Here is a 25869-nt window from a genome sequence, read left to right as displayed (position 1 = left end):
CCACTCCAAGCTAAAATACCTAAGACTCTGGAACATCAGCAGTAGGCCAGTTAGGTTATTAGCTGAGAGGGAGATGGTTTACACTTCCAGAAAACACTAGATAGTATTTCCATGGCTTTGAAAATCCTGCCACTCTTGGGTTTGGTAGCTTTTCCAACACGTACACAAAGCCCATCTGTAATGAGGGCAGGAAACTTGTCTCTTCTGTTTATTGTTTTATCTTCAGAGTAACAATTCAGTGAATGACACATAGTCGACCCTCAATAAATATATGTTGAATGAATGAATGAGGACCTAGTATATAGATGGTATTCAGTAGAGATTTTGTGAAATTTATTAATAAAATTGAAGGTCTGTAGAATTTTAAGACAATGGTGACCTGCTGGCATTGGTACTTATGGAGTCATTATCTACCCTCACCTCCTTCCAAGACCTCAAAATACAGATTATCACAAGTAAATTTCGGAAATATTTAATTCAATAATTTCATGATAGAGACAGAACTACAAAATCTCACAATAATTAATTGGAAAAACATTAGTTAATTGTCCACAAATATCAGAATAAATATTGATTTCCTAGCTTTTACAATGAATACAGCATATAAACTTGTCAATTTCTTTAAGTGAGGTATTGAAAAGCATTATGGTAACATGATCTTGATACTTTGCAAATATCATATTAAAATGTTGAAAGGACACTTGGGGTAAATATGTGCAATTACATAAATGTGAACTGCCCATTCTTTTTTTTTTTTAAGATTTTTATTTATTTGTTTGTTTATTTATTTATTTGAGAGAGAAAGAGAGTGAGCACGGGGAGGAGCAGAGGGACAGGCAGGCAGACTCCATGCTGAGTGCAGAGCCCAATGCAGGACTCCATCCCAGGACTCCAAGATCATGAACTGAATTGAAACCAAGAGTCAGAAGCTTAACAAACAAAGCCACCCAGGTGCTCTGGGAACTGTTCATTCTTAAAGTACAATAGTAAGAAAAGATAAATAGGGTGAAGAGTATGGGCTTTGAAATCAGAAATACTGGACTTCCAGTCATGGGACCCACACTGCCACATTTCCATATGAAGATGATGCTTGTACTTCTTTATTGTTTCAAGAAGTAAATCAAACAAATTGCTTAACAGAATTCCTGGAGTTAAATACTCCATATTTGATAGTTTTCTTCTTTGTTTAAGAAAAAAAATATATATATGGAAATTTAAGTGACAACAGTAAGTAACAAAAACTTATTTAGCACCTTTTTAGAGTGATTATTTTATGTTTGTTTTTTATAATTTTTATCAAAATTATATATATAAATAGGTTAAACATTTTTTTTTTTATTACTTTAATAGCAAAGAGCTGAAAAAATGTCAGGTCCCACAAAGGAGCAGAACCTGACCCAAGGCCCGCAAGGCATCTCCACCCCACAGGGGTGCGGGCTGGGCCAGGCAGGGCTGAAGGCAGCAGGAATGGGAACAAGAGACCAGGCCCACTGGAGAGGCCCTGCTAGGGTGGGCAGCCTGGTGCGGGAGATGTAGTGTAAGGACTGAGCAGGCAAAGCCTATTCAGGTCTTGTTAAGTGTCCAGAGTGGATCCAGAAGGCTGAGGGGGTCATCAGTGGCCCGGGCAGCCCTGAGACCCTGACCATTATGGGCTTGCAGAAAGTTCTGCTTGCTCATCCGCTGCTTTCCTCACAAGGAGTTGTCCAGAGAAAAGGCCTCGGGAGTTAGGGAGGCCAACAGCTCGAGGGAGGAGGAGGGGGGCCCCAGGCTGGGGGCCTCAGGTACTGGTTGTTCCTCCTCAGGCTGGGGGGCCTCGGGCTGGGGTGAAGAGATGGGGGGTGGGGAGGAGGGCGGGAGCTGAGTGGACTCTGGGAGGCTGACTGGTGGCAGGCCGGGGGGCTCTACGGGGCCTGGGATGCTGGCAGCCGGAGAATCCAGGGCCCCAGGAGGCCGGATGCTGAGCTTGGCAATGATAGCCTGGATGGAGCTGATGGGCACGTCCCCGCCGAGGACCAGGTCCTGGGAGTCCTGAGGAAGGTGGTTCTTCTGGCTGACGCTGGTGCCGGCTGACGGTCTGCCCGGAGGAGGCACACCATGGCGCTGCAGGACCTGCTCCACATGTCTCACCACCGCCTCGTGGCAGAACCTGAGGTGCAGTTTCTCCTGCAGCATGTGTTTCCTCTGCTGCCGCATGCGCCGCACCAGCCGAGGCAGCTCGGGGATTCCATTCCCAGCCTCCACCTCCTGCACGGCAGCGTAGAGCAGCGCGAAGGCTCCCGTGCGGCCCACCCCCGAGCTGCAGTGCACGACAACGGGCGTGTGCAGTGGCCGCTGGTGCAGGCAGTGCGCGTGCACCTCCTGGATGAAGCGCAGCAGGTTGCCGGGGCTGTCCGGCAGGCCCAGCTCAGGCCAAGTGGGGAAGTGGAGGTGCACGAGCGAGCGCTTGAGGCTCTGGTCCCGGAACTGCAGGCTCAGCACGCGCTCCACATGGGTCTCCGTGGCCCGAACGCTGCTCAGGGCCAGGCTCAGGGCACCGTGCACCATGGGCTGGCCCCTCTCGGTGGGGAAGTAGCGTGCCACCTTTTGCTGAAGAAACTTCTCCATCTCTGCCTCAGACACCAGCATGACAATGACCGACACCTTCTGCTCATGCACCATGAGCCAGAAGTCTGCGGCTGTACCGGGCAGCGGTGCCTGGGTGGCCACCAAAGGCGGGCAGTAGGGTGAGAGCCCTTCCACACGGCTGGCGTTGATGTAGTCGTACTTACCCGAGCGCAGCACCACGCGGTTACTGTCGTAGGGCATGACATCCTGGTGCCGGTTCTTTAGGGAGTAGCAGCGGGCAATGGCAATGGACCGGCCACGGGCGTCGTGTTCCTGGGCATCCTGCAGCTCTTGCCACATGGCGTCCAGGGCCGCTGCGTCCCCCAGCTGGCCTCGAAAGGCCTCCAGCTCCCTCTGCAACTGCTGCAGCCTCTCGGGGTGCTCGTAGGGGTCCCGCTCAATCAGCCGCAGGGCTTGTGGGCCGCGGCCCTCGGCCGCGTCCACCTTTGTAGGCTGCAGCAGGGGCTGCCCACCCCCAGGGGGCTGCGTGCCTCCGTGCTGACTCTCCGGGCTGGAGGATAACAGGTCTGCGGCCGCAGTGCCCCGGCGCGCACTTGGGGGTGGCTCTGCAGCAGGGGACCGAGGTGGCACCCGGCCAGGCCCTGGTGACGGGGCAGGTGAAGGCACCAGATGGGGGTTGGGGGTGGGCTGGCCAGCAGGTGAGGGACCCCGGATGGAGAGAGGGGCCGCCTGGGGGCCCAGGGGCCTGGGGGAAGGGGCAGGACCATATGCCAGGGTGAGATGGGGAGACTGAGGTGGACCAGGGGTGGGGAAGGGCAGAGCCCCTGAGTGGGGGGGCAGAGGGTCCTGAGAGGGGCCCGGGTAGAGGGGGGTGTGCAGGGGTGGTGTTGGCTGTCCCAGGACACCAGATTGAAGGGCAAAAGGGTAGGGAGCTTGTGGGGGGACCCGCCCTGGAGCCGGGGGTGGGAAGAGGTTCGGATGCTGGAGTGGAAGGGGCTGCTGGGGGGGCTGGGGCCCAAATGCCACTCCTGCGGGATGAGGCTGGGGCCCAACCCTAGGGGCTGGAAAACCTGGGGGAATCCCAGGAGGAAAGTGGTGCTGGGTTGGGGGAGCTGTGAGGGGCAGCTTGTCTCCCATAGGGTATGTGTAGGGTGCGGGCAGTAGTTGCGGCTGTGGTGGGAGCACCGGGAAGCAGGGCTGGGGAGGAACAGGGCTGGGGTTTGGCCGTGGTGCGGTGTGGCTGGAGATGGGGGCCTGCACACTATCTACAGTGGTGGTGGCTGGCCGAACCCCCATGGCCATCTCAGGGCCTGAGAACTGGGGAGGTGGGGCTGAGGGCAGACCTGCAACTGCCGGGGGGGTGCTACACCCCTATAGGGACTGCTCACCACACCATGCTGTGGGGAGGACCGGGGGACAAGGCCCAACTCCGGTGCGTAGGCAGGGGCTGAGTAGAGGGCAGGTCCAGGGGCAATGGCCATTGCAGGGTGGCCTGGGACCTGGGGGGCCCTGGGCTGCAACACCTGGCTGGGGCCTGAGTAGGTACAAGGAGGAACGGGACCTGAGAGATAGTGGGGTGCTGGGCCCACAGAACTGGGGAAGGGGCTGGGAGGAAAGTGGAGTGAGGTAGCAGTTCCCAAGTAGGTTTCCGGTGGCCGTGGGCCAGCCACCATGTCAGGGGGCAGGCTGCGCAGCTCCTCGGGCAGGTCTCCTGTCTCCGCTGCCTCCCCCTCTTCCCTCCGGGGCAGTAGTGGCTTCGGGGCCGTGGGCCGTGGGGGCGGCTTCTTCTTTAGCTCCCTGTCCAGGAGCTGCTGGCGCGCAGCCTCACGGGCCTGGCAGGTGGACTGCGCCCGCTCCAAGAGAGCAGCCACCTTGCTCTCCAGGTCCGCGTAGAAGTCCTTGCCCTCCTGGGACTTCTTCATCAGGTCCTCATAGGCTTCGTAGGAGGCCACCAGGGTCTGGAGTGTAGAGTTCCACTTTTGGTCCAGCTCACTGAGCACCCGCCGCACGGCCGCATACTGCACGTTGGCCTCGGTCAGTGCCCGGAGGACGTTGTCCTGGGCCGCCAGGTTCTGCTCCAGGTACAACCGCAGCTGGTCATACTTCTTCAGCTGCTCCTCAAACAGCTTCTTCATCTCTGAGTGGTCGGCAGTAACCAGCGAGGCCGTGATATCATCCTTCTGGATCAGCTCCCGCAGCTGCTGCTCCAGGGACACACGCTGGTCCCGCATCTCCTGCACCTTGGCGAGGATACGCTTCAGGTTCTGCAGCACAGCCTTGTCCTCCGGGGTGAGGGCTGGCGTGGGCAGGGCAGCCCGGACCTGGTGCAGCGGCCCACTGTGCAGGCGCAGGTTGCCCACGTGCAGATTCATGGCCCGGTGCAACTCGCTGTTGGTGAAGGAGGCCTTCTCGTGGACCTCCATGTACTTAGCCCAGTCGCTCCTCACCTCAGCCAGCTCTGCCTTGGAGCCCGCCGGGCTGGCCCCGGCCTGGCCCAGGGCCTCCTGCAGCTTCTGCTCAAGCAGCTCGTCCTCCTCCAGCAGCTCCCTGATGTCCTTCAGGGAGGCTTCCACATCCGTGAACACACCTGACAGCACTTGCATGGACTGCACAAGGTTCCTGACAGTATCAGGCCGGACACTGAGAGCTGCGCACTTCTCCATGAGCTGGGGCGGGATATGGTTGTACGCATCAAGGTTGTCCACAGTCTCAGGGTCCAGCTGCATTGAAACCATGAACTGATCCAGGACCTCATTCTTGTCCTCAATCTTGGCCATCATCTCCCGAAGCAGCTTGGCCTTCTCCTCACTGTAGAGCGACGAGGCTTCGTGAGCAGCCATAGGTACCAGTTTGGCAAAGATGTCAGGGCCTGTAACAGCAGGGTCTGTGGGGTTCACTGGTAAGGGCTTCACCAAGGGGGCACCTTTTACAGGCTGAAGGGTGTCCAGTGCTGGGACAGCCTCGTGGTAGATGAAGTCATTGTCCTTTTTGGCAGAATTGTACTTTCCCCCAATGACGTCCATAGCAAAGCGCAGTGCGTCCTGCACGGTGTCAGGCTGGCCCTTGGCCAACTTGATGGCTTCATTGAGCTTGTCCAGGGCACTCTGGAAATATGCGACCCGCTCCCCAAACTTCTGCTGCTCCTCCGCCTGCTTCCCCATGTGCAGATGAGCCACAGCTGCAAAGTAGTAGATCTTCATCTGGACAAGCTTCTTCCAGTCCTTCTGGATCCGGCCCAGCAGTGAGGCGGTGTCGGGGTTTTCCAAGGCCCGGCATGCCTCCTTGTAGTAATCTACTACCTGTGCACTGATGCGGGCCACCAGAAAGCTCTTCCTGTTGTCCAACATTGACTTCTCCAGAAGGCACTCCTGAGCCTGGCCCAGCATGAGGTTGACGTTGAGAGAGAGGATCTGGCGACTCATGTCCACACTGTAGGCCTGAGGGAAGTGCTCACGCAGGTAGGCAAAGGCGCCTGCTGCACACTGGAAATGCGTACAGGAGACCTTCATGCCCTCCTCAGACACCCGCTTGTCCATGGCCCCCAGCATGGAATGCAGCGCCCCAAGGTTGTAGAGAATGCAAGCCTGCTCGTATTTGATGTCCTCATGGGCCACAGACTTGCCAGAGAAGATCTCGGTCCAGGTGACAGGAACGGCGGCCTCCTGGCCCGAGCCCATGGGGACCCGACTCTGCAGGTAGTGAAGCTGGCCCAGGTACTTGCGGAGCACGCTGCAGCCCTCAAAGTCCCGTGGGACACGGACAGCATTCTGTCTGAGCAACTCCAGCTTCTTCAGTTCCTCATTGTAGGCTTCTGGGTTCTCTCCGTAATTCTTTAGGACAAACTTCTTCACGGCCGGCTGGAAGAGGAAGTCACCAGCCTCCTTCAGGTCCAGCCAGATCATGGGCATGCGGGGTACGGCCTGCCGGCCACCGAGCCGCTCCCCTAGTTGCCCCAGCTGCTACCTCAGCCGTGCGCCCCGCCCCTCCGCAAGGTTAAACATTTTAATGTATTACAAAATTTAGTGCTATTCCAAATATCTTTTTAATTCCATTTTCTGCTTAATCCCAGCATATGAATATCATTGATTTTTATGTATTGGTGTGGTATCAGCAGCCTTGCTAAACTCACTTATTAATGTTAATAATTTACCTTTAGATCCATTTAGATAGTCTATGAACACATCATGTTATTAGCAATTGATGCCTGCTTTTTTGTTTTTTTTTAAATTCTTTCATCTTTTCTTTAATTATATTGCCTCCTGACTTTGAAAAGGCTCTCTTATGCAATGTTGAAGAGAAGGGGTCAGCTCTGTCATGTTTCCTATTTCAGAGACTAACCTTTCAATGTTTTAACCTTATGATGTTAGTTTTAGGATTATTGGGGGAGAAAAAGCCATTGTTATATTAAAATTTTCTGTTATGGGGCGCCTGGGTGGCTCAGTGGGCTAAGCCTCTGCCTTCGGCTCGGGGCATGGTCTCAGGGTCCTGGAATCGAGCCCCGCATCAGGCTCTCTGTCCGGCAGGGAGCCTGCTTCCCTTCCTCTCTCTCTCTGCCTGCTTCTCTGCCTACTTGTGATCTCTGTCTGTCAAATAAATAAATAAAATCTTAAAAAAAAAAAAAAACAAAAAACTTCTGTTATATTCTTAGATTGCTAAACATATTTGCCATAAGTATTAAATTTTATCAAATATTTTTCTGCAACTATTGAAATAATTGTATATTTCTTTTTCATTTCAGAGAGTAGAAAATTTTGATGTTAAAATAATCTTGTATTCCCATAACACCATCAATTTTGTCATGATATTTTTATCTTTTTTTGTATATTTCTGGATTCTGTTAGATAATATTACATTTAGACTTTTCACATTTATGATCATGGATGAGATTGCCCTTTGATTTCCCTTTCTCATTTCTGTCTGTGTTGGTTTGTGCTATCAAGGTTTTGCTACACTGTAGAAAGAATTGGTGAACATTATTTCCTTTCTGTTTTCCAGAGTAGATGTTCTCTCCTCCCTAAATGTTTAGTAACATTTTCTGGGATTTATATAGGTATTAGGGGACTGGAGTTGGTTTTTTTTTCATTTTATTTTATTTTTGTGTATGTGCTGTTTTGTATGTGCATTATTGGGAGTCATTTAATTATAGATTCATTTTAATGGTTATAGGATTAATCAGGATTAATTTTAATAATTAAAAATTATTTCATTTTTTAGTTTTTGATAAAATGTAATTTCTGAGGGATTTTTCTATTTCATCCAAGTTTTTCAATTTATTAGCATCAAAGTTGCTATAAATATCATCTTTTTGATGGTTGAAGGATCTGTAACTACTTTTCATTACTATTATTGGCTATTTGTTTTTACTCCTGTTTTTGACTAGTTTCATCCCAAATATAGAAATTTTGTTAATCTTTTCAGAGAGAAAACTTTGGCTTCATTGATTCCCTTTATTCTGTGTTTATTCTCTTTTACTTTTTGTTCTTATATTTATCATTTTCTTTTCCCTCCTTTCTTACACTTTATTATGCTATTCTTTCTCACACTCCTTGAAGTAGGTAAAGGGGTGTGTGCTCAGCTCCTGAATGTCAGCCTTTTTATTTCTTTTCCTCTGGATATCACTTTAGAATAGTGGTTCTCAACCTGAGACAATCCTGCCCTCCCCTAGGGACCTTTGGTAATATCCATAGATATTTCTGATTTTCACAATTGGGGGGGGGGGTGCTACTGGATTTTAGTGGGGTACTGGCTAAACATCTTGCAATGCACAGGACAGCCCCCAACAGCAAGGAATCATCCAGCCCTAAATGTCACTTGTACTGAGGTTGAGAAAACCTGTTTTAAAGCATTCTGCAAGTTTTGAAATGTAACATTTTGTTATAATTCAGTTAAAAATACTTTCTAATTTCCATTTTGATTACTTCTTTAACCATGTGTGATTTATAAATTTTAAGCTTTAATTTATAACCATATGGGAAATTCCTTCTTCTTTTTTTTGACTGACTGAAGCGTTTAATTTCTTGCTTTAATGAATTGTGATAAAAAAACATACTCTGTATGTTTTCAGCCCTTTGAAATTTCTTAAGACATGCTCCATGGCCCAGTAAATGATTAATTTTGTAAATGTTCAGTCTGTCTTTGAAAAGAAAATGCTTCTGCAGTTGTTAGATGAAATGCTGTTTATATATTAGATTCGTTTTTAAGATTAAATTATTGATATTTGGGGTATATATTTGAAAAGTTATCAGAAAAATGGTTTTAGGAGCCCCGAGGGGTCTTAGTCCGTTAAGTGTCTGACTTGACTTTGGCTCAGGTCATGATCTCTGGGTTCTGAGACGGACCTGTGTGGGCTCCATGCTCATCACAGAGTCTGCTTAAGACTCTCTCTCTCTCTGGCCCTCTACCCTCCTCTGCTTTCTCTCTATCTCTCCAAAATAAATAAATATTTTAAAAACTTATTTTAGGATCTTCCTTTAGAATTGTACTTATTTGCTTTCTCATTGTATTTCTCTCAGATTTTGCTTTATATATGTTGAAGTTGGGTTTAGGTACATAAAAATATAGAATTGTTACTCCTTTCTGGTAAATAATCATTATGAAGAGAACATGAAAAAGTCTCTTGATCCTGAATAATGGGTTATTTTTGTTTCTTGGGATTTTTTTGCCTTTAAGTTTACTTTGTCTCACATTAATGAAACTATATGATCTTTCTTTTGTTAAGTATTCTATCTCTTGCTACTGTTTTACTTTTAACCCTTGTGAATCCTTATGTGTTTTAGGTATCCCTTGCAAATAATGTATATATAAATCACTGTGACAAGCTTTGCCTATATTCCATTTATATTTAAAGTAACTAGTGAAATATTTGGGTTTACATCTACTGTTTTACTATCTGCTTTCTACTGTCACACTAGATGTCTATATTCTGTGTTCTCTGTCCTGTTCTAATTTCTTTTATTTTGCCTTTCCTCCTATTTTTGGATTGGTAATTTAATTTTTTATATTTAAATTCAATTATCCAACATTCATTTCAGATGTAGAGTTCAGTAATTCATCAGCTGTGTATAACACCAAGTGCTCATCACATCATGTGCCCTCCTTAGTGCCCGACACCCAATTAACCTGTCCCCCCACTCCCCTCCCCTCCAACAATCCTCAGTTTGGTTCCCATGTTAAAGAGTCTCTCGTTGGTTTGCCTCCCTCTCTGATGATTTTCCATTCAATTTTCCTTCCCTTCCCCTATGATCCTCTGTACTGTTTCTTATGTTCCACACATGAGTGAAACCATATCATAATTGTCTTTCTGTGATTGACTTATTTCGCTCAGCATTATAATCTCCAGTTCCATCCATGTCGAAATAAATGGTAAGTATTCATCCTTTCTGATGGCTGAGTAATATTTCACAGTATATATATATATATATATATATATATATATATATATATATAATGACTGAGCCACCCAGACATCCATATTTTGGTATTCTTGAATTAGTATATTGGTGTATTTTAATGGTTTGGGAAGTTCTTAGCTGTTATCTTTTCAAGTATTGTTTCTGCCTGATTCTTTCTTTCTTTTCCCTCTGGAACCCTAACTAAATACATACCTTTTTGTGGCAATCTCTATGCTGCTCACCTTCTCTGTATTTCCCATCCTTTTGTGTCCTTGTACTTCATTCAGAATCATTACTTTTGGCCTATCTTCTATTTTACTAATTTTATTCTTGGCTTTCTCTAATCTTCTGCTGAGCCCATTCATTGAGTTCCTAAATATTTTTCAGTTCTAGAATTTTTATTTATTTATTCATTTTTCAAAATTCACATGACTTTTATATATTATCAGTTCTTTGGCAAAGCTTTTAACAACTTGTCTTTTATCTTTTAAACTTATTAAGCATGGTTGGTTTAAAGTCTGGATTGGATAATGTCAATGTCTGAAATCTTTGTTTCTATGTTGTCTTTCTAAAAGTTTATTTATTAGAGAAAGCATGGAGATGGGGGAGAAGGACAGAGAGAGGGAGGGAAAGTCTTAAGCAGACTCTGCACTGAGCACAGAGCCTGACTCGGGGCTTGATCTCACAACCCTGGGATCATAACCTGAGCTGAAACCAAGAGACAGATGCTTAATCGACTGCGCCACCCAGGTTCCCCTCTTTTGTTTCTGATTCATTTAATTTGTGTGTATAACTGTAATTTTGAGCTGGATATTGTACTTTATCTATGGAAGTTATTTTAGGCTGAAGAAGATGGTGTTTTTCACTGAGAGGATTTTTATAGCTTTTGTCAGACCACTATAGGCACTAGCAATCTGAGATAATCTTAATCCAGTGTCAGGACTTGATATTTTCTGAGCCAAACAAATGATTGAAAGTCAGACTGCTGTCCTTGAGAGCAGCTCTCAGGTGGTATACTTCTAGCTCACCGTTACTTCAGTGCAATCATGGAAGATTTGTCAGAGTCCCCACTTGGTGAGCCCTAAACTTCACGTTTCATTTAACTAGCAGTCCTCAGGACAAAAAGTGATTCCAAACAGTAGGCTCATGTCTATACATTTCCAGTTTCTCCTGAATCTTGACCTGGTAATTTTTTATAATTTCCTTTAGAAATTTTATTTATTTATCTATTTATTTGTGGAATTTTGTGCTTCTAAAACAATTTTTTTTTTTTTTTTTTTAAGAGGAGGGAAGGAACAGAAGGAGAAAGAGAAGAAGAATCTTAGGCAGCTTCAATGTCCAGCATGAAGCCCAACGCAGGGCTTGATCTCAAAACCCTGAGATTATGACCTGAGCTGAGATTAAGAGTTGGATGCTTAATTGACTGAGCCACACAGGTGCCCCTTAAAATAATTTTAAAAGTAATTTTCTAGCAACTGAATTTTCTGCAGTAAAGGAATTAGTCTAAATAACCTAGTACACGCTTATTGGGGCCTGAGATCTTTCTTCTTGTTTTTTATTATTTTCTCCCTGCCTTGAGTTTATTCTACTTTTCATTTTAACTTTTTAAGTCAATTATTGGCTTATTAATGGTTAGGATGTTTACTCTACATCACTAATCATATATGATAATAAATTTCCATCTACCACTTTATGTTATGCAAGTTTTATTACACAAATCTACAATATTTTCATCATTATTGTGTTCTAAATATGTTCTCATTTTCATTCACACTTCTATCATTTTTCTAGCTCACTTGTTTAGAAATGCATGTCCTTGTGGTGCCTGGGTGGCTCAGTCAATTAAGTGTTTGCCTTTGGCCCAGGTCATGATCTCAGGGTCCTGAGATTGAGCCCTGCATCAGGCTCCCTGCTCAGAGGGTCTGCTTCTCCCTTTCCCTCTGCCTCTCTCTCTTGCTCATGCTCTCTCTCACATAAATAAATAAAATATTTTTTAAAAAATGTTTGTCTTTAATTTTAGACAAATAGATTTTTTCCAATTACATATTTTGTTTTTGTTTTTTATTTAACTGCATTGTGGACATGGTAGGTTTGATGCCAGTATTCTGTGTTGAAGTTTTCTGTATGACTCAGGTTTTGGTCAATTTTTGTATAGGTTTCGTGTATCTTTAAAAGAATATGTATTCCCCAGTTGTTGACTTCCATGATGAGAGGAAAAACCTTTCTCTTTACATTATACAATATTTTCAATGTTTTTTGATAGGATGTTTCAGAGATATTCTCAATGACTTTTTACTTTTTGAGAGTTATGCTAAACAGTCCTTATATGATGGTACGTTTTCCAGCTTATACTAATTTTTCAATTAAAAAGTATTTTGAGTATTAAATGAATATAACTTTAGAACATATTTCAATCTTTCAAAAGCCTTGAGGTTATATCATGTGTCTTGAATTTTTTTTTTTTTTTTTTGGCTACTTGCCATTATTTGCCTTATAGTTTTCTGTCCTTGAAATTTTCTGTCACTTTATATATTACATAGATGTCCCAAAAACAATTGGGTTTGGTATTTTAATCCAGTCTAATGATTGTTATAATTTAACTGAGTATTTAATTAATTTACATTGATTGTGAGTACTGCTGAGTTTGCATCTACTTCTGCCATCTTATTTTGTGCTTTCTATGTGTTTTCCTTAATTTATTTTTCTACTCTTTTTCATTTTTGAATGTATTTCTTTTTTTAAATTTCATTTTCTCCTTCATCATTTTGAAGATTATACTCTATAAATCCATTTTCACTGTTTACCCTATATCTTAAGGTATAACCTTAAGTCTACTGTTAATATGTGTGCTTCTTTCTGAAACTATGCAAGGGGGAAACTTAGGACATTTTAGATAACACCCTGCTAATTTAAGTGCTATTGTGTTTGCTGTATTTCAATTTTATCATGCTTTTTTTTTCACTCTACAAATAATTTGTCATTATTATCGTTATTAATTCAGACATCAATACTTGTTTAAATTTGCCCACATGCTTACTGATGTTTGTCTACTGTTCTTTCTGGCATTTTAGAATGATTGCAGTAATTTTCTTATGCTTAAACTGCATGATTTAGACATCTGACTTTAGTGAGTTTCTATTGTTGTAAGTGATAAACTCAGTTTTTGTTTTGTCTAAAAGTGTTTTTATTTCATCATCATTTTTGAGAAGTAATTTTGCTGAATATTTAATTCTTGATTGATAGTCATTTTTTCCTCAGGATTTTGAAGATATAACTTTACTTTTTTTTGGTTTTTATTGTTGTTGTGAACTTAACCATCAGTCTATTCATTGTTCATTTTTTAGGTAAAATGTCTTTCTTTCAGGCTACTTTGAAACTCTTTTTCTGCATTTTGACAATGCTATCTGTATATACATATACCTTTTTATATTTTTCCTTTTTGGAATTCATTGGACTTCCTAAATAAAAGATTTTTGTCTATTAACACATCTAGAATTTCTCAGCCAATTATCCCTTTGGTACTGCCACTTCAACATTCTTTGCAAAATCTCCTTCTGAAATATTTAACTGACATATAGTGCCCTTTTCAAATCAGCCTCTGTGCCTCTCCTATTTTCCTTCTCTTAGTCCTTTTGTGCTACATTTTTGAAATTTCTTTAAGTCTCTTTTTGGATTCACTAATAAATTCTTCATGTTTACCTTGTTTTTAACCTACTATAAAGTTTTAAAATTGTTCTCATTTTTTAAAAGTTCCATTTGCTTTATTTTCAAACATGCTTAAAAAAAAAAAGCCCATTCTTTACTTAAGTTTCCCTGCCTATCTTTGATGCTTTTAAATGTATTTAATAAATTTAATTTATATTCCATACTCCATAATTCCAAAATTAAGTGTTTTGCTAGTTTCATCCAGATGCCTGTAGATTTCTTCAGGCACTCACTCACAATAGAGTGGAAATATTCTGAGGTGAGAATAAAAAATTAATCCCTCCAGAGGAGATATCAATGTGCTTTTATCCAGTTGCCTGAGGGCACTAGCAATTGGAGAATACTTTAAATTAAATTTGTTCTTGAGGCTTTTTGTACTACATTTGTAGAAGGAATTCCAGCTTTTAACTGATAAGAGAATTAAAATAGAGGATTTTCCAGGAAAATAATAAAGTTTAGCAATAGGCCTCTGTGGGACTCCTTACTCTTAAGGGACTCTTCCATGACCTAGAGGAGGCCTACCAGTGTGCTTATGTGGACATGTTTTATTAGTATTGTCAAAGGATATTCAAAACCATAGTTGCTTTTAAGGCACCTGGGTCGCTCAGTTGGTTAAGCAACTGCGTTTGGCCCAGGTCATGATCCCAGAGTCCAAGGATCAGGTCCTGCACCTTCTCATGGTCTCTCTCACTCTCCCTCTCTCTCTCTCTCTCTCTCTCAAATAAATAAATAAATAAAGTATAAAAAAATAAAACCATAGTTGCTTCGAACCACTGTCTACTTACACTGCAATGGTTCTCCTCTGTCATACTTTCCTTTGTATTGGGTGCTGTTGGAGTAGCCTCCTGGTTTTTTGGTGTTCTGAATAAAATCTGAATTGGGAATGTAAAATTTTAATGCAATTTGGAAGGCCTGATTTGATTTATTTATTTGAAAGAAAGGGTCACAGCGAGAGAGGGAACACAAGCAGGGAGAGTGTGAAAGGGAGAAGCAGGCAGAGGGAGTCTGGAGCAGATGGAGCTGGGAGCTTGATATGGACTCAATCCCAGGACCCTGGGATCATGACCTGAGCCGAAGCCAGATACTTAACGATTAAGCCACCAGGCACTCCTGAAAAGACATTTTAGAATGCTTTAATAATTTAAGTCATTAATCGTAGGTTTCTACTTAGATATGTTTTGTCATCTTCAAATTTATTTCTTAGATAACTGAGATGTAATTCAGATTAAAAATGGAATTTGAAACAAAAACAATCAAGATGATCAATGAAGTTAGGAGAAATTATCCTGACATTAAGAAGTAAATTGTAACAATTTTTTAAAAATCTTATACCAAAAACAATATTTCAGGAAGAGGAAGAGATAACTCAAATAGAAATAGCAAATAGACTCTTGGATTGTTTCATAATCCAAATGATGAAAGGTTATGAGATACACAAACACATTAGCAAATGATTAGCATTCCGTGATGTTTTGACAGGAGATATTAACATTGAAGATGAAAGCATGAAACTCATAATACATCAGTATGACGACATAGATGACAAAGTACTAGTTGAATATCATCAATTCAAGTATTTAAGATATATCAGAGTGTAACAAAGTGTAAAATGTTCTGAAATCTTCCACCTCACAAATGAAGACATAATAGGGATTTTGCCATAGTTCACAATAATCTTTAAAAATTGTGTTACCAATAACAAATTGTGAAGCAGAAAATTTCAAAGTATTGATTTAAAAACATTGTTTTTGGTCAAACGTGCTAGAAAAGCCTAACTTATCTTTTATCTTCGCAGTTAAATTGACATGACCAAAGTTCTGTCATAGAAAGAGCTGATCAAGGAATTGGCAGCCAAAAAATGTAGGCAAAGACTATTAAAGTCGTGTATTATGCTATTATTTAATAGAACGTTTTATGTTCTTCTTCTGGATTTTCTGATCATTGTGATATTGGCCAGCTTTTCTAAAATTTATATTTTGTTGTGATTTCTGTTCTTATTCTAAGTATTATAAATACTTAACCTTTTCTTTTTCTCCTCCCCCTCCCCCTCCCCCTCTCCCCTCCCCCCTCCCCTCTCCCCCTCCCTTCCTTCTTCTCCTTCTCCTGCTTCTTCTTCTTCTTCTTCTTCTTCTTCCTTTTTGAGAGGGAGAGGTGGGTAGGGGCAGAGGAAGAGAGAGAATCTTAAGTAGGCTCCACACCCAGCATGGAGCCCATCGTAGGGCTGGATCGCATATCTGAGATCATGACCTGAACCAAAATCAAGAGTTGGCTGCTTAACCAACAAAGCCACTCAGATGCTCCAAGCCTTATATTCTTAATCCTGTATTATTTTTTTTAAGAGGCCTCCTTCCATAAATTGCTGAAACTTTAGACTGCTGAAATTCTGGGTCCAGAACTGGTTTCTTAGGAATCCTTGGGGAAGCATTATTTTTCCGTGTACACAGGGCCAAGATGAGACAGGCAAGGATCCTTGTCCCTCTCTGTGTTGTAGACATATTCTCACTGAGATGAGCCTTTTGGTGTTCTGGCTTATGCCTCCATCTCCTATCTCATCATCAAAAACCAGAGCTGCAACGTCACTAGGATACTGCAAACCCCAAAATTAACCTGGTTGCTTACTTATACCCTAGATTTCCCAATTTCTTTCTTCCTTTATTTCATGTGTGTGTATTCTTATTTTTCTTGTCAGTTCCACAACACATTTGAAAAGAATTTTAACACATTTTTTTCCCCAGAATTTTTGTTCTCCTTAATAAAAGGAACTTTTAGGTATTGAATTCAGTAGGCTGTCTGAAATGAAAATGCTTACAAATTTAATGTTCAAAATTATATAAGATTTTTACCTGAATTAGTAGGAATATATATATATATATATATATATATATATATATATATATATATCACATTCTCTTTTTCTATCAGGTTATCATAGTTACAACATGCACCACATTTTTCTTCCTTCTGAGATAATACTTAATATCATTTATCAATTTGTTCCTATCTCTTACATAATAGTGACCATCAACCCTTGTAATATGCCAAAATTATGGCTTTCTATCAATTCTCGGCGGCTGGCAACCAGCTAGAGTTAAATGGTTCAGGCCCTTGATCTAATTTAAGATATGATTCACTAAAAATATTAAAGATGACAAATAATAATGCCATTCATTTTCACACTGAGAAAGCCTTGAGCAAGCTGATTCATTCTCACCAGCCATTCTGGAAGGAGACCAAGGCCAGGGAATCGCTGTCCCTCAAGCCCCCAGCCTCCACCCGGGGCTGTGACAGAGGTTGCTGCAGTGGTTGGAACATTTAGGATTGCACACATACACACACACACACACACACAGACATGGAAGCACAAACAGAATGTGAAGGCTGATGACAAGAGTGACTGGTATCCAAGGGAGGGTTAATATTCCCCTTCCTTCCGTCTTAAAGATGGGCTGCAGAAAGAATGGAATCTTTTTACTGTTTTATATGTTGGGGCAGGTACTTATAACTTATATTGTGGTTAGCATCCAAATTAAAGAATAAAACATTATCTCATAAGGGGCTACTTCAGTGGTCAGAGAAATACTGTTTCTACTTCCTCATTTTATTTTTCTCACTTCTGTGTCATTCAAGATACCAACTTGGCTTTTATTTCCTGCCCAACACAAAAGATCCCAGACACCTGCCTGTCAGTTTGCATCCACCGTTTTGCCTTACTGGCCTTTTTGCTTGTAAATTGTGAAGAATAAGTGTACCAGACTGGAAATTCATTTCTGGAATCTATGTAAAGTCTCTTTATCCTCAGAGGAGGCATTTCTACTCTTTTAACTCCAGGCTGAAACTCACCATAGGTCTGGCAATGGACTGAATCCTGGGAGAACACAGTAGTAAAATTTGCTGCTGGAGTTAATACTGAAATCACTCCAGCTACTTTTGGGATGCATGCATTTTTTATTAAGTCTCCTTCCACAAGTCATAGCCCAGATGTTCCCCAAAGCTATGCCTACAAAGCCTGCTGAAAGGGAAGTCTTTTATTCATGTCCACTGCTAGCCAATCACAGCACTACCACCTTTTCAAAAGGACTCGTTGGTTCTACTAACTGAACATTTATTTATTTTGTGTTCTAGCATCTGTGGATATAGTGATGATAGGCACTCCTTCCTGCCCTGCAAGTTTCTGGTGTGGTTCTAATAGAAAGAAAAAGGAACCAACACTTATTGAGGGCCTGCATGTTCTCACACTTTGTTCATGAGCTAACAAGATATTATTTAAACTCTATGGTAACTCTGTAAATAAAATTTAGAATTCAAATCTAGTTTTGTCTGATTGCAAGGTTGATATTCTTGGTACTACATCCTGGCACTGGTGATTTTCATACTTTGATTGCCAGATTCTAAATTTTGACTACAAAGACATTTTTTTTCCTTTTGTCATCTTTTCTTCTGAGCCATCAGAAGCTTGAAAATGCATATGTACGGTATAATTTGTAAATGAAAATCAGAAACATACATGTATATATTAATACATATGCCTCAGAACATATGATAATCGTGGAGTTAAGTGAAATTATTCATGTTTGGTTATTTATTTATGATTGTTACAGCAAAAGATATAAGTAGTAGAATTATTTTATTGTTCGACACATAAATTGGGGCACCTGGGTGGCTCAGTCGGTTAAGCATCTGACTTTGGCTCATGTCATACTCTCTGGGTCCTGGGAGATCAAGCCTCGCATGGGGCTCCCTGTATTTGTGTGTGTGTGTGTGTATAAATTAATGATGTCATGTAAAGCTCTTTCTGTTTTTATTAAGTTTTTATTTCAATTCCATTTCAGTTAATATATTGTGTTATATTAGTTTCAGGTATACAATACAGTGATTCAACAATTCCATACATGACCTGGTGCTCAGCATGACAAGTGCCTTTCTTAATTCCTATTAACTATTTTACCCATCTCTCCTCTCTGGTGACCATAAGTTTGTTCTCTATAGTTAAGAGTGTTTCTTGTTTTGTCTCTCTCTCTCTTCTTTTTCCCTTTGTTCATTTGTTTAGTTTCTTAAATTACACATATGAGTAAAATCATGTAGTTTTTGTTTTTCTCTGACTTATTTAACTTAGCATAATACTCTCTAGTTCCATCCATGTCATTGCAAATAGCAAGATTTCATTCTTTTTTATGAATGAGTAATATATGTTATATATATAATATATATTATATATATAATATATATAAATGGCATGCACATATATATTATATATATATATATAATATATGCATGCCATTTTTCTTTATCCATTCATATATTGATGGACATTTGGCTGCTTCTATAGTTTAGCTATTGTAAATAATGTTACTATAAGCACAGGGGTACATGTCTGCCTTTGAATTAGTGCTTTTGAATTTTGTGGGGTAATTACCCAGTAACCTTTGAATTAGTGATTTTGTATTTTGGGAGATAAATACCTAGCAGTGAGATTACTGGATCTTAGGGTTGTTCTCTTTTTAATTTTTTGAGGAACCTCCATATACTCACAGTGTCGGTACCAGTTTGCACTCCCACCAACAGTGCACAAGAGTCCTTTTTTCTTCATGTCCTTGTCAGCACTTGTTTCTTGTGTTTTTGATTTTAGTCATTCTGACATGTGTGAGGTGATCTCTAATTGTGGTTTTGATTTACATTTCCCCGATTATGAGTGATGTTGGGCATCTTTTCATGTGTCTGTTGGCCATCTGGATGTCTTCTTTGAAGAGATGTCTGTTCATGTCTTCTGCCCATTTTTTATTTGGATTATTTGGTTTTTGGGTGTTGAGTTGTATCAGTTCTTTATATATTTTGAATACTAACCCTTTGTCAGACATGTCATTTGTAAATATCTCTTCCCATTCCATAGGTTGCCTCTTATTTTTGTTGATTGTTTCCTTTGCTATGCAGAAGCTTTTTATTTTTATATAGTCCCAGTAGTTTATTTTTAGTTCCCTCACCTCAGGAGATCTAGAAAAATGTTGTTATAGCCAGTGTCAAAGAAATTACTGCCTGTGTTCTCTTCTAGGATTCTTCTGGTTTCAGGTCTCATATTTAGGTTTTTAATCCATTTAGAATTTATTTTTGTGTATGGTGTAAGAAAGTACTCCAGTTTCATTCATTTGCATGTAGCTGTCCAGTTTTCCCAACAGTATTTGTTGAAGGTACTTTTTCCCACCACATATTCTTGCCTCTTCTGTCAAAGAATAATTGCTGATATAATTGTAGGTTTATCTCTGGGTTTTCTATTCTGTTTCATTGATTTATGTGTCACTTTTGTGCCAGCACTATGTTACCATATTTACTATAGTTTTGTAATATAACTTAACGTCTGGAACTGTGATACCTCCAGTTCTTCCTTTTTTAAGACTGCTTTGGCTACTTGAGGTCTTTGTGGCTCCATACAAATTTTAGGATGGTTTGATCTAGTTCTGTGAAAATGCTGTTTGTACTTTTTATAGGGATTGCATTAAATGTGTAGATTGCTTAAAATGTATAAACATTTTATGTATATTTTACCAATATTTCTTTTTCCAATCCATGAGCAAGGAATGTCTTTCCATTTCTTTGTGGCATCTTCAATTTCTTTCATCATTGTTTTATAGTTTTCAGAGTACAGATCTTTTACCTCTTTGGTTAAGTTTATTCCTAGATAGTTCATTATTTTTGGTACAATTGTAAATGGGATTTTTAAAAAAATTTCTCTTTCTACTGCTTCATTATTAGTATATAGGAATGCAACAGATTTCTTTACATTGATTTTGTATCCTGAGACATTACTGAGTTCATTTACTGGTTCTGGTAGGTTTTTGTTTTGAGTGATTTGAGTGTTTTGAGTGGTTGGGTTTTTTTTGTTTTGTTTTGTTTTTTGTTGTTTTTTTTTTTGTGTGTGTGTGGAGTCTTTGGGTTTTCTATACATAGTATCATGTCATCTGCAAATAGTGGAAGTTTTACTTCTTCCTTACCAATCTGGAGGTGGTTTTCACCCTTTCTCCTATTCATGTGATATATCATGTTGATTGATTTGCAAATACTGAAACTGTTAACTTTTCCGGTTATGTGGCTGTTTATTTGGGGGAACTATTTGGATCTGTGTGATTATGGAATTAGTGAAGTTGTCAGCTATAGTGGGCTTATTGTACTTACTTCACTTGAAATGTCATAAGGGAGAAAAGTTTTATGCTTAAAACACTGCAAGATGATTAAATGAAGATTAAAATTACCTGCTAGACCACTAAATGAATGCTGTATATATTTTGTATTATTTGATGGTTCTTAGCAGCTGTCTGGAATAAGGAGATTTTTAAATTTATTTTATTTTATGTTTTCAGAAGGAATTTAAAGCCCTTTCTTGCTCAGAGTGAGAAACTATACTGCAGGATTAGTCAAATATTTGCCCACACTGGTCTTAGAAAAATTACCAGCTAAAAACAAAAACAAAAACCTATAAATGTTTCCTTCAGAACTTAACTATTTAGAATGACCAGGTCAATCCATATCTTTAAATTTCAAATGCCATTATAGAAGGAAAATATCACTTACTTGTGGAGCATAAGGAATAACATGGAGGACACTGGGAGAAGAGGAGGAGAAGTGAGTTGAAGAAACCCGAGAGGGAGACGAACCATGAGAGGCTGTAAACACTGAGAAACAAACTGAGGGTTTTGGAGGGGAGAGGGGTGGGGGTTTGGGTGAGCCTGTTGATAGATATTAAGAAGGGCACGTATTGCATGGAGCACTGGGTGTGGTGTATGAATAATCTTGGAACACTGAAAAAATTAAATTTAAAAAAATCTAAAGTAAAAATGACATTCCTAAATCTGAAGAAAGAGTGGGATAGTAATATTGTTGATAAAATGTACACTTACAGTTGAAAAGCCAAATTTTTATATTCATTGATGAGAATCCTGCAACAAAAGAACAGTTAAAACAAGTAAGTGTCTTTTTGTCAGACTTTGATTAAAAAAAAATCACCGGTATTGCAAACCATCTGATACTCATATACAAACCTTAAAATTCTTTTAAATTTTATTTATTTGAGAGAGAGAGAGAGAGCACTAGAGAGAGAGAGCATGAGTAGAGGCAAAGGAAGAGGAAGAAGCAGGCTCCTCACTGAGCAGGGATCCCAACGTGGAACTCAATCCTAGGACCCCGGGATCATGACCTAAGTCAAAGGCAGACAGTTAACCAACTGAACCACCCAGGTGCCCCATAAATGATTTAAAACTTAAATGCTAAGGTAATAAATTAATTACTGGGTTATTATTATTACTATTTTTTTACCAACGTACCTTCTCCATGAGCCCTCTTTGCATACCAATTATGAATGCACTTAATTGCTCAGAACAAAAAAACTGATTTTTTTGGTGGCTTGAATAAGTAACAGTTTATTTTATTCATTCAGTGGGAAGCGGGTAAGTAAGTGTTGCCGAAGTTGGTTCTGCCATTCAATAGTGCCCTCAAGGACCCTGCTCTTCCTAGCATTGTGCTCTGTCATCAGAATGTGTTGGCTTTTACTCTCATGATAGTCCCCAAATAACTGTGACAAACCAAGATGTCATGTCCACATTCCAAGGAATGATTAAAAGGGCAACTTCTCCTGAGAAGGCTTAGCCTTTTTATTTTGGACAAGATTCCTCTTCCCAGCAAACTTTTTCTTTATCTCTTTAGCCAGAACTGGGTCACTTGTCTATTCTGGGCCCATTATTAGCAGAGGAATTATCATAGACAGTTTTATCTGCTGAGGCTAAAGAGGCTTCCATTTCCCAGCCATCAAGAACTCAAGAACTCTCCACCCACTCCCTCAACATAAAAGTGGCACAGTGGCTGTGAGCAATAATCATCATCCACAAAGGGCAAAAATATTTTAAGGCATTCAGAATAATAACTTTTGAGTCAGAGCATAATTCTCCTGTTGAAATTGCTTGAGATAAATATTTGCCAAGTTCTTGAAGTTTGAATATAAATGTACATGTTTCTTACAAACAACAAAAAAAATAAGGGTACAACATCCTATCAAGATATTGTTAAAAAAGATAAATCACACCATTAGCCTGTATCATCTAAGAAATCCTGAACTAAGTCTAAATAGGGCTAAGCTAAAGCAAAATTGGTCAGTTTCCACCTAAAAAAATTTTAAATAAACTCTTGGTTATTTTTGATAAGTTATATTTCTCTCATAGTACAAGACACTTTTAAAATTCAGACTATATTTCACTTCGGTGCATAACACAAAAGGATAGTTGGCAGTGCCATGTTTGTGGGAGAATGCGCCAGAATGTTCCTAATCACTTTCTTAGAATTTTGAAAACTCAGTGTTAAGTCTGAAACTGTGAAACATCTGAGATTTTACCCTAATTGCAAACTAACAAGTCAGCATGCCATGATTTTATGTACATATACTGCAGAAGACATCAGACTCTGGGTTGGTCAGAGGCAAAGATAATTTATCATTCTCATGTAGCCAGGGCAGCATCTTGTGTCCTTTACCCATGTCCTAGTTCCTGAGAGACAATGTAGTAAGTGCCAAATGGATATCTGTGCATGCAGTGAGGCTGCATAGGAGAGAAACCCCAAACTGGGAGACATAAAACTTTTATGGGCTGTGGATACATCTACCTGTCTTCCCCTTTGGAAAGAAAGATGACTCATTACCTTGGAATTTAAGCAAATCTCTCTGGTCGGTGGTGGGGCAGGGGACAAGATGAATAATACATCTTTACTATCCTGGGATGTCTTCAAATCTCTCCAGAAGAATATATTATCTCTGGCTCCCAAGACTGTTTGCTGTACAAACATAGGCTTTAATTGGAAGGATATGTTTCTCTCAGGCCCCAACGGAATATATGAAATCAGTGGAGAAGTGTTTGGTAACACTGAGTTGATATTCTGGAATCTTATCCTTAACAGAAGTCAGTAACTACCACAGACTAATGGGATTTAGTATTGAAACCAAATAATAAAAATACTAAAGAGTTTTTTAGTCATACAAAATAAGAGATATTAAATTTCTATCAAAGATTTTTCTTAAATCAATGGGGAATTCCCTTCCACATCTCTGCCAGCCCATTTCACAGCCAACACCGCTGAGGAGACCCTGAAGAAGGGAAGGGGAGGGGAGGAGAGAGCAAATTATGTAGTTTAGATTTATCTTACACAATGGATGTAAGATACTTAGTTAGTAGCTTTTTACCTTAATAGCACTTGAGAAGTTACACTACTTGTACTAGTTAGTTAGGCTATTACTATTGAAATACCATAGATTGGCTGGCAACAATGTTTATTTCTTCAAAGTTCTAGAAGCTGGGAAGTCCAAGATCAAGGTCGTGACAGATTTGCTGTTGAGTACAGACTCTCCTCTAGGTTTGCAGACAGCCACCTTCTTGCTGTATCACTACATTGAGGGGATAGAAGATTAGAGTACACATGCCCATGAATGTGTTAGGCTCTTCTCTTCTTATAAGGGCACTAATCCCATCATAGCAGCTCTATCCTCATGACCTCACCAAACCTAATCACCTCCCCAAAGCCCCACCTCCTCATACCATCATATTGGATTAAAGCTACAACTAACTTGGGGAGGACACATTCAGTCCATAGCACTTTCTTTGAATAGTGACTGCTTTTTTATTTTATTACTTATTTATTTAAGTTATTTTTCACCCAAAACCACACCAAATGGATATGATATATAAAGTAATATTTCAACATTAGAGTTTCAGGAACAGAAAGGCTCACCAATTTTCTTGACTAAGCAATTTCAAGACAGAAACTGTCAAATGAAGCCAACCAAATTATCTATTATTTTTTGGGCCCCAAACATTTTGATTCATAGTAAAGGCCAGGCAGGAAAGATGAAGGGGTAGCATCTTCTATTCCTCTTCAGGTTTTTGTCCATGACTGCTGTTTCCCCAGGTGTTAAAGCTTTCTTGTGTTTAGTTTACATTTGACTGTAAAGGTGATGATCTGTGATGGAACATTATTTTTTATTTTATTTATTTATTTGTTCAGAATATTATTTTTAGATGACTTTGAGTTCAGGACTATTATAAGCAAACAAAAAGTTGAAAACTTCATGAAGAAACTGTTGCCAGAAAAGAGAGTGCAATAAACATTTATCATATCAGTTTTTTTTTTGTATAAAATGTACTTACTTATTTTTTTTTTGTCCTACATTGTCTTGTTTTCATTGTTTACTTTTTATTTTTTACTCTCTGTGAAATTACTTGGCTTTCTTGGATTATAAGGGAACATGCCATGCTTTTCTCCTATTAAAATTTAACAGTTTTTCACTTTAAGAGCAAGGTTATCAGAAATGAATCAAAGAAATTAAGCAGGAAATGGGATTAACCATTTGTGAAACTGTAGCTCTATGAAATCTCCCCCATTTCCTTTTCTCCCAGACAGATCTGAGGGTATGTGAATGATGGTTCCCACTTCTAGAATTATTATTGGGTTATCTCTTTAACAGCCCTCTCTGATTAAAAAAAGTTTTAAGACACTGCAATTGTCCTGCCATCTCTGGGCATTATTTTTATGGAGACACCAGTGGTAGAGAAGACAAGACCTGAATTACAAGGCGGGCTAGTTTGTTTTGTTATGGGAAAGGCTTTTCTGTTTTGTTTTAGAAAAAACATATACTCATTCAGGCCTAAAAGATATGTGGGATCTCTGGACAGGCTAATAACTTTGATGCCCAATTATCAAACTGATGCTCTTTGTTTTTCAAAGGTTCCAAGGGGGAGAAGAAAGTGAGGGGAAAGGGCCCCCTAGTGGCTGCCCTCTTCATTTCTTCTGTTGGCCCAAGCCATTCAGCTCGGGCCTCAAACTTGCATTTAGCTCCGCAAAATAGAAGCCCCGTCATTCCCAAAAAGACAGTTTGGGATGTGAAAAAATGTTCATCATCACTAGCCATTAGGGAGATTCAAATTAAAACCACATTGAGATACCATCTTACACTATTCAGAACGGCCAAAATTAGCAAGAAAGGAAACAACGTGTGTTGGAGAAGATGTGGAGAAAGGGGAACCCTCTTAACACTGTTGGTGGGAATGCAAGTTGGTGCAGCCACTTTGGAGAACAGTGTGGAGATTCCTCAAGAAATTAGAAATAGAGCTTCTCTATGACCCTGCAATTGCACTACTGGGTATTTACCCCAAAGATACAGATGTAGTGAAAAGAAGGGCCATCT

The 25869-nt window shown here is 40.5% G+C and overlaps 1 protein-coding gene across 1 annotated transcript in view; it reads right to left on the bottom strand.

Annotated features, from left to right (window-relative positions):
* Positions 1-1332: 1332 nt before the first annotated feature.
* LOC131825555 (tyrosine-protein phosphatase non-receptor type 23-like) overlaps positions 1333-25869 on the bottom strand; it is a 137071-nt gene continuing 112534 nt past the window's right edge. Inside the window, 2 exon segments of the mRNA XM_059165034.1 lie at positions 1333-3926; positions 3929-6485. Coding sequence (XP_059021017.1) covers positions 1564-3926; positions 3929-6485 — 4920 coding nt within the window. The 3' untranslated portion in view covers positions 1333-1563.

Source organism: Mustela lutreola, chromosome 2 (genome assembly GCF_030435805.1).
Source record: "Mustela lutreola isolate mMusLut2 chromosome 2, mMusLut2.pri, whole genome shotgun sequence".
Lineage (NCBI taxonomy): Eukaryota > Metazoa > Chordata > Mammalia > Carnivora > Mustelidae > Mustela > Mustela lutreola.
This window is presented reverse-complemented; position numbering and strand designations above follow the sequence as displayed.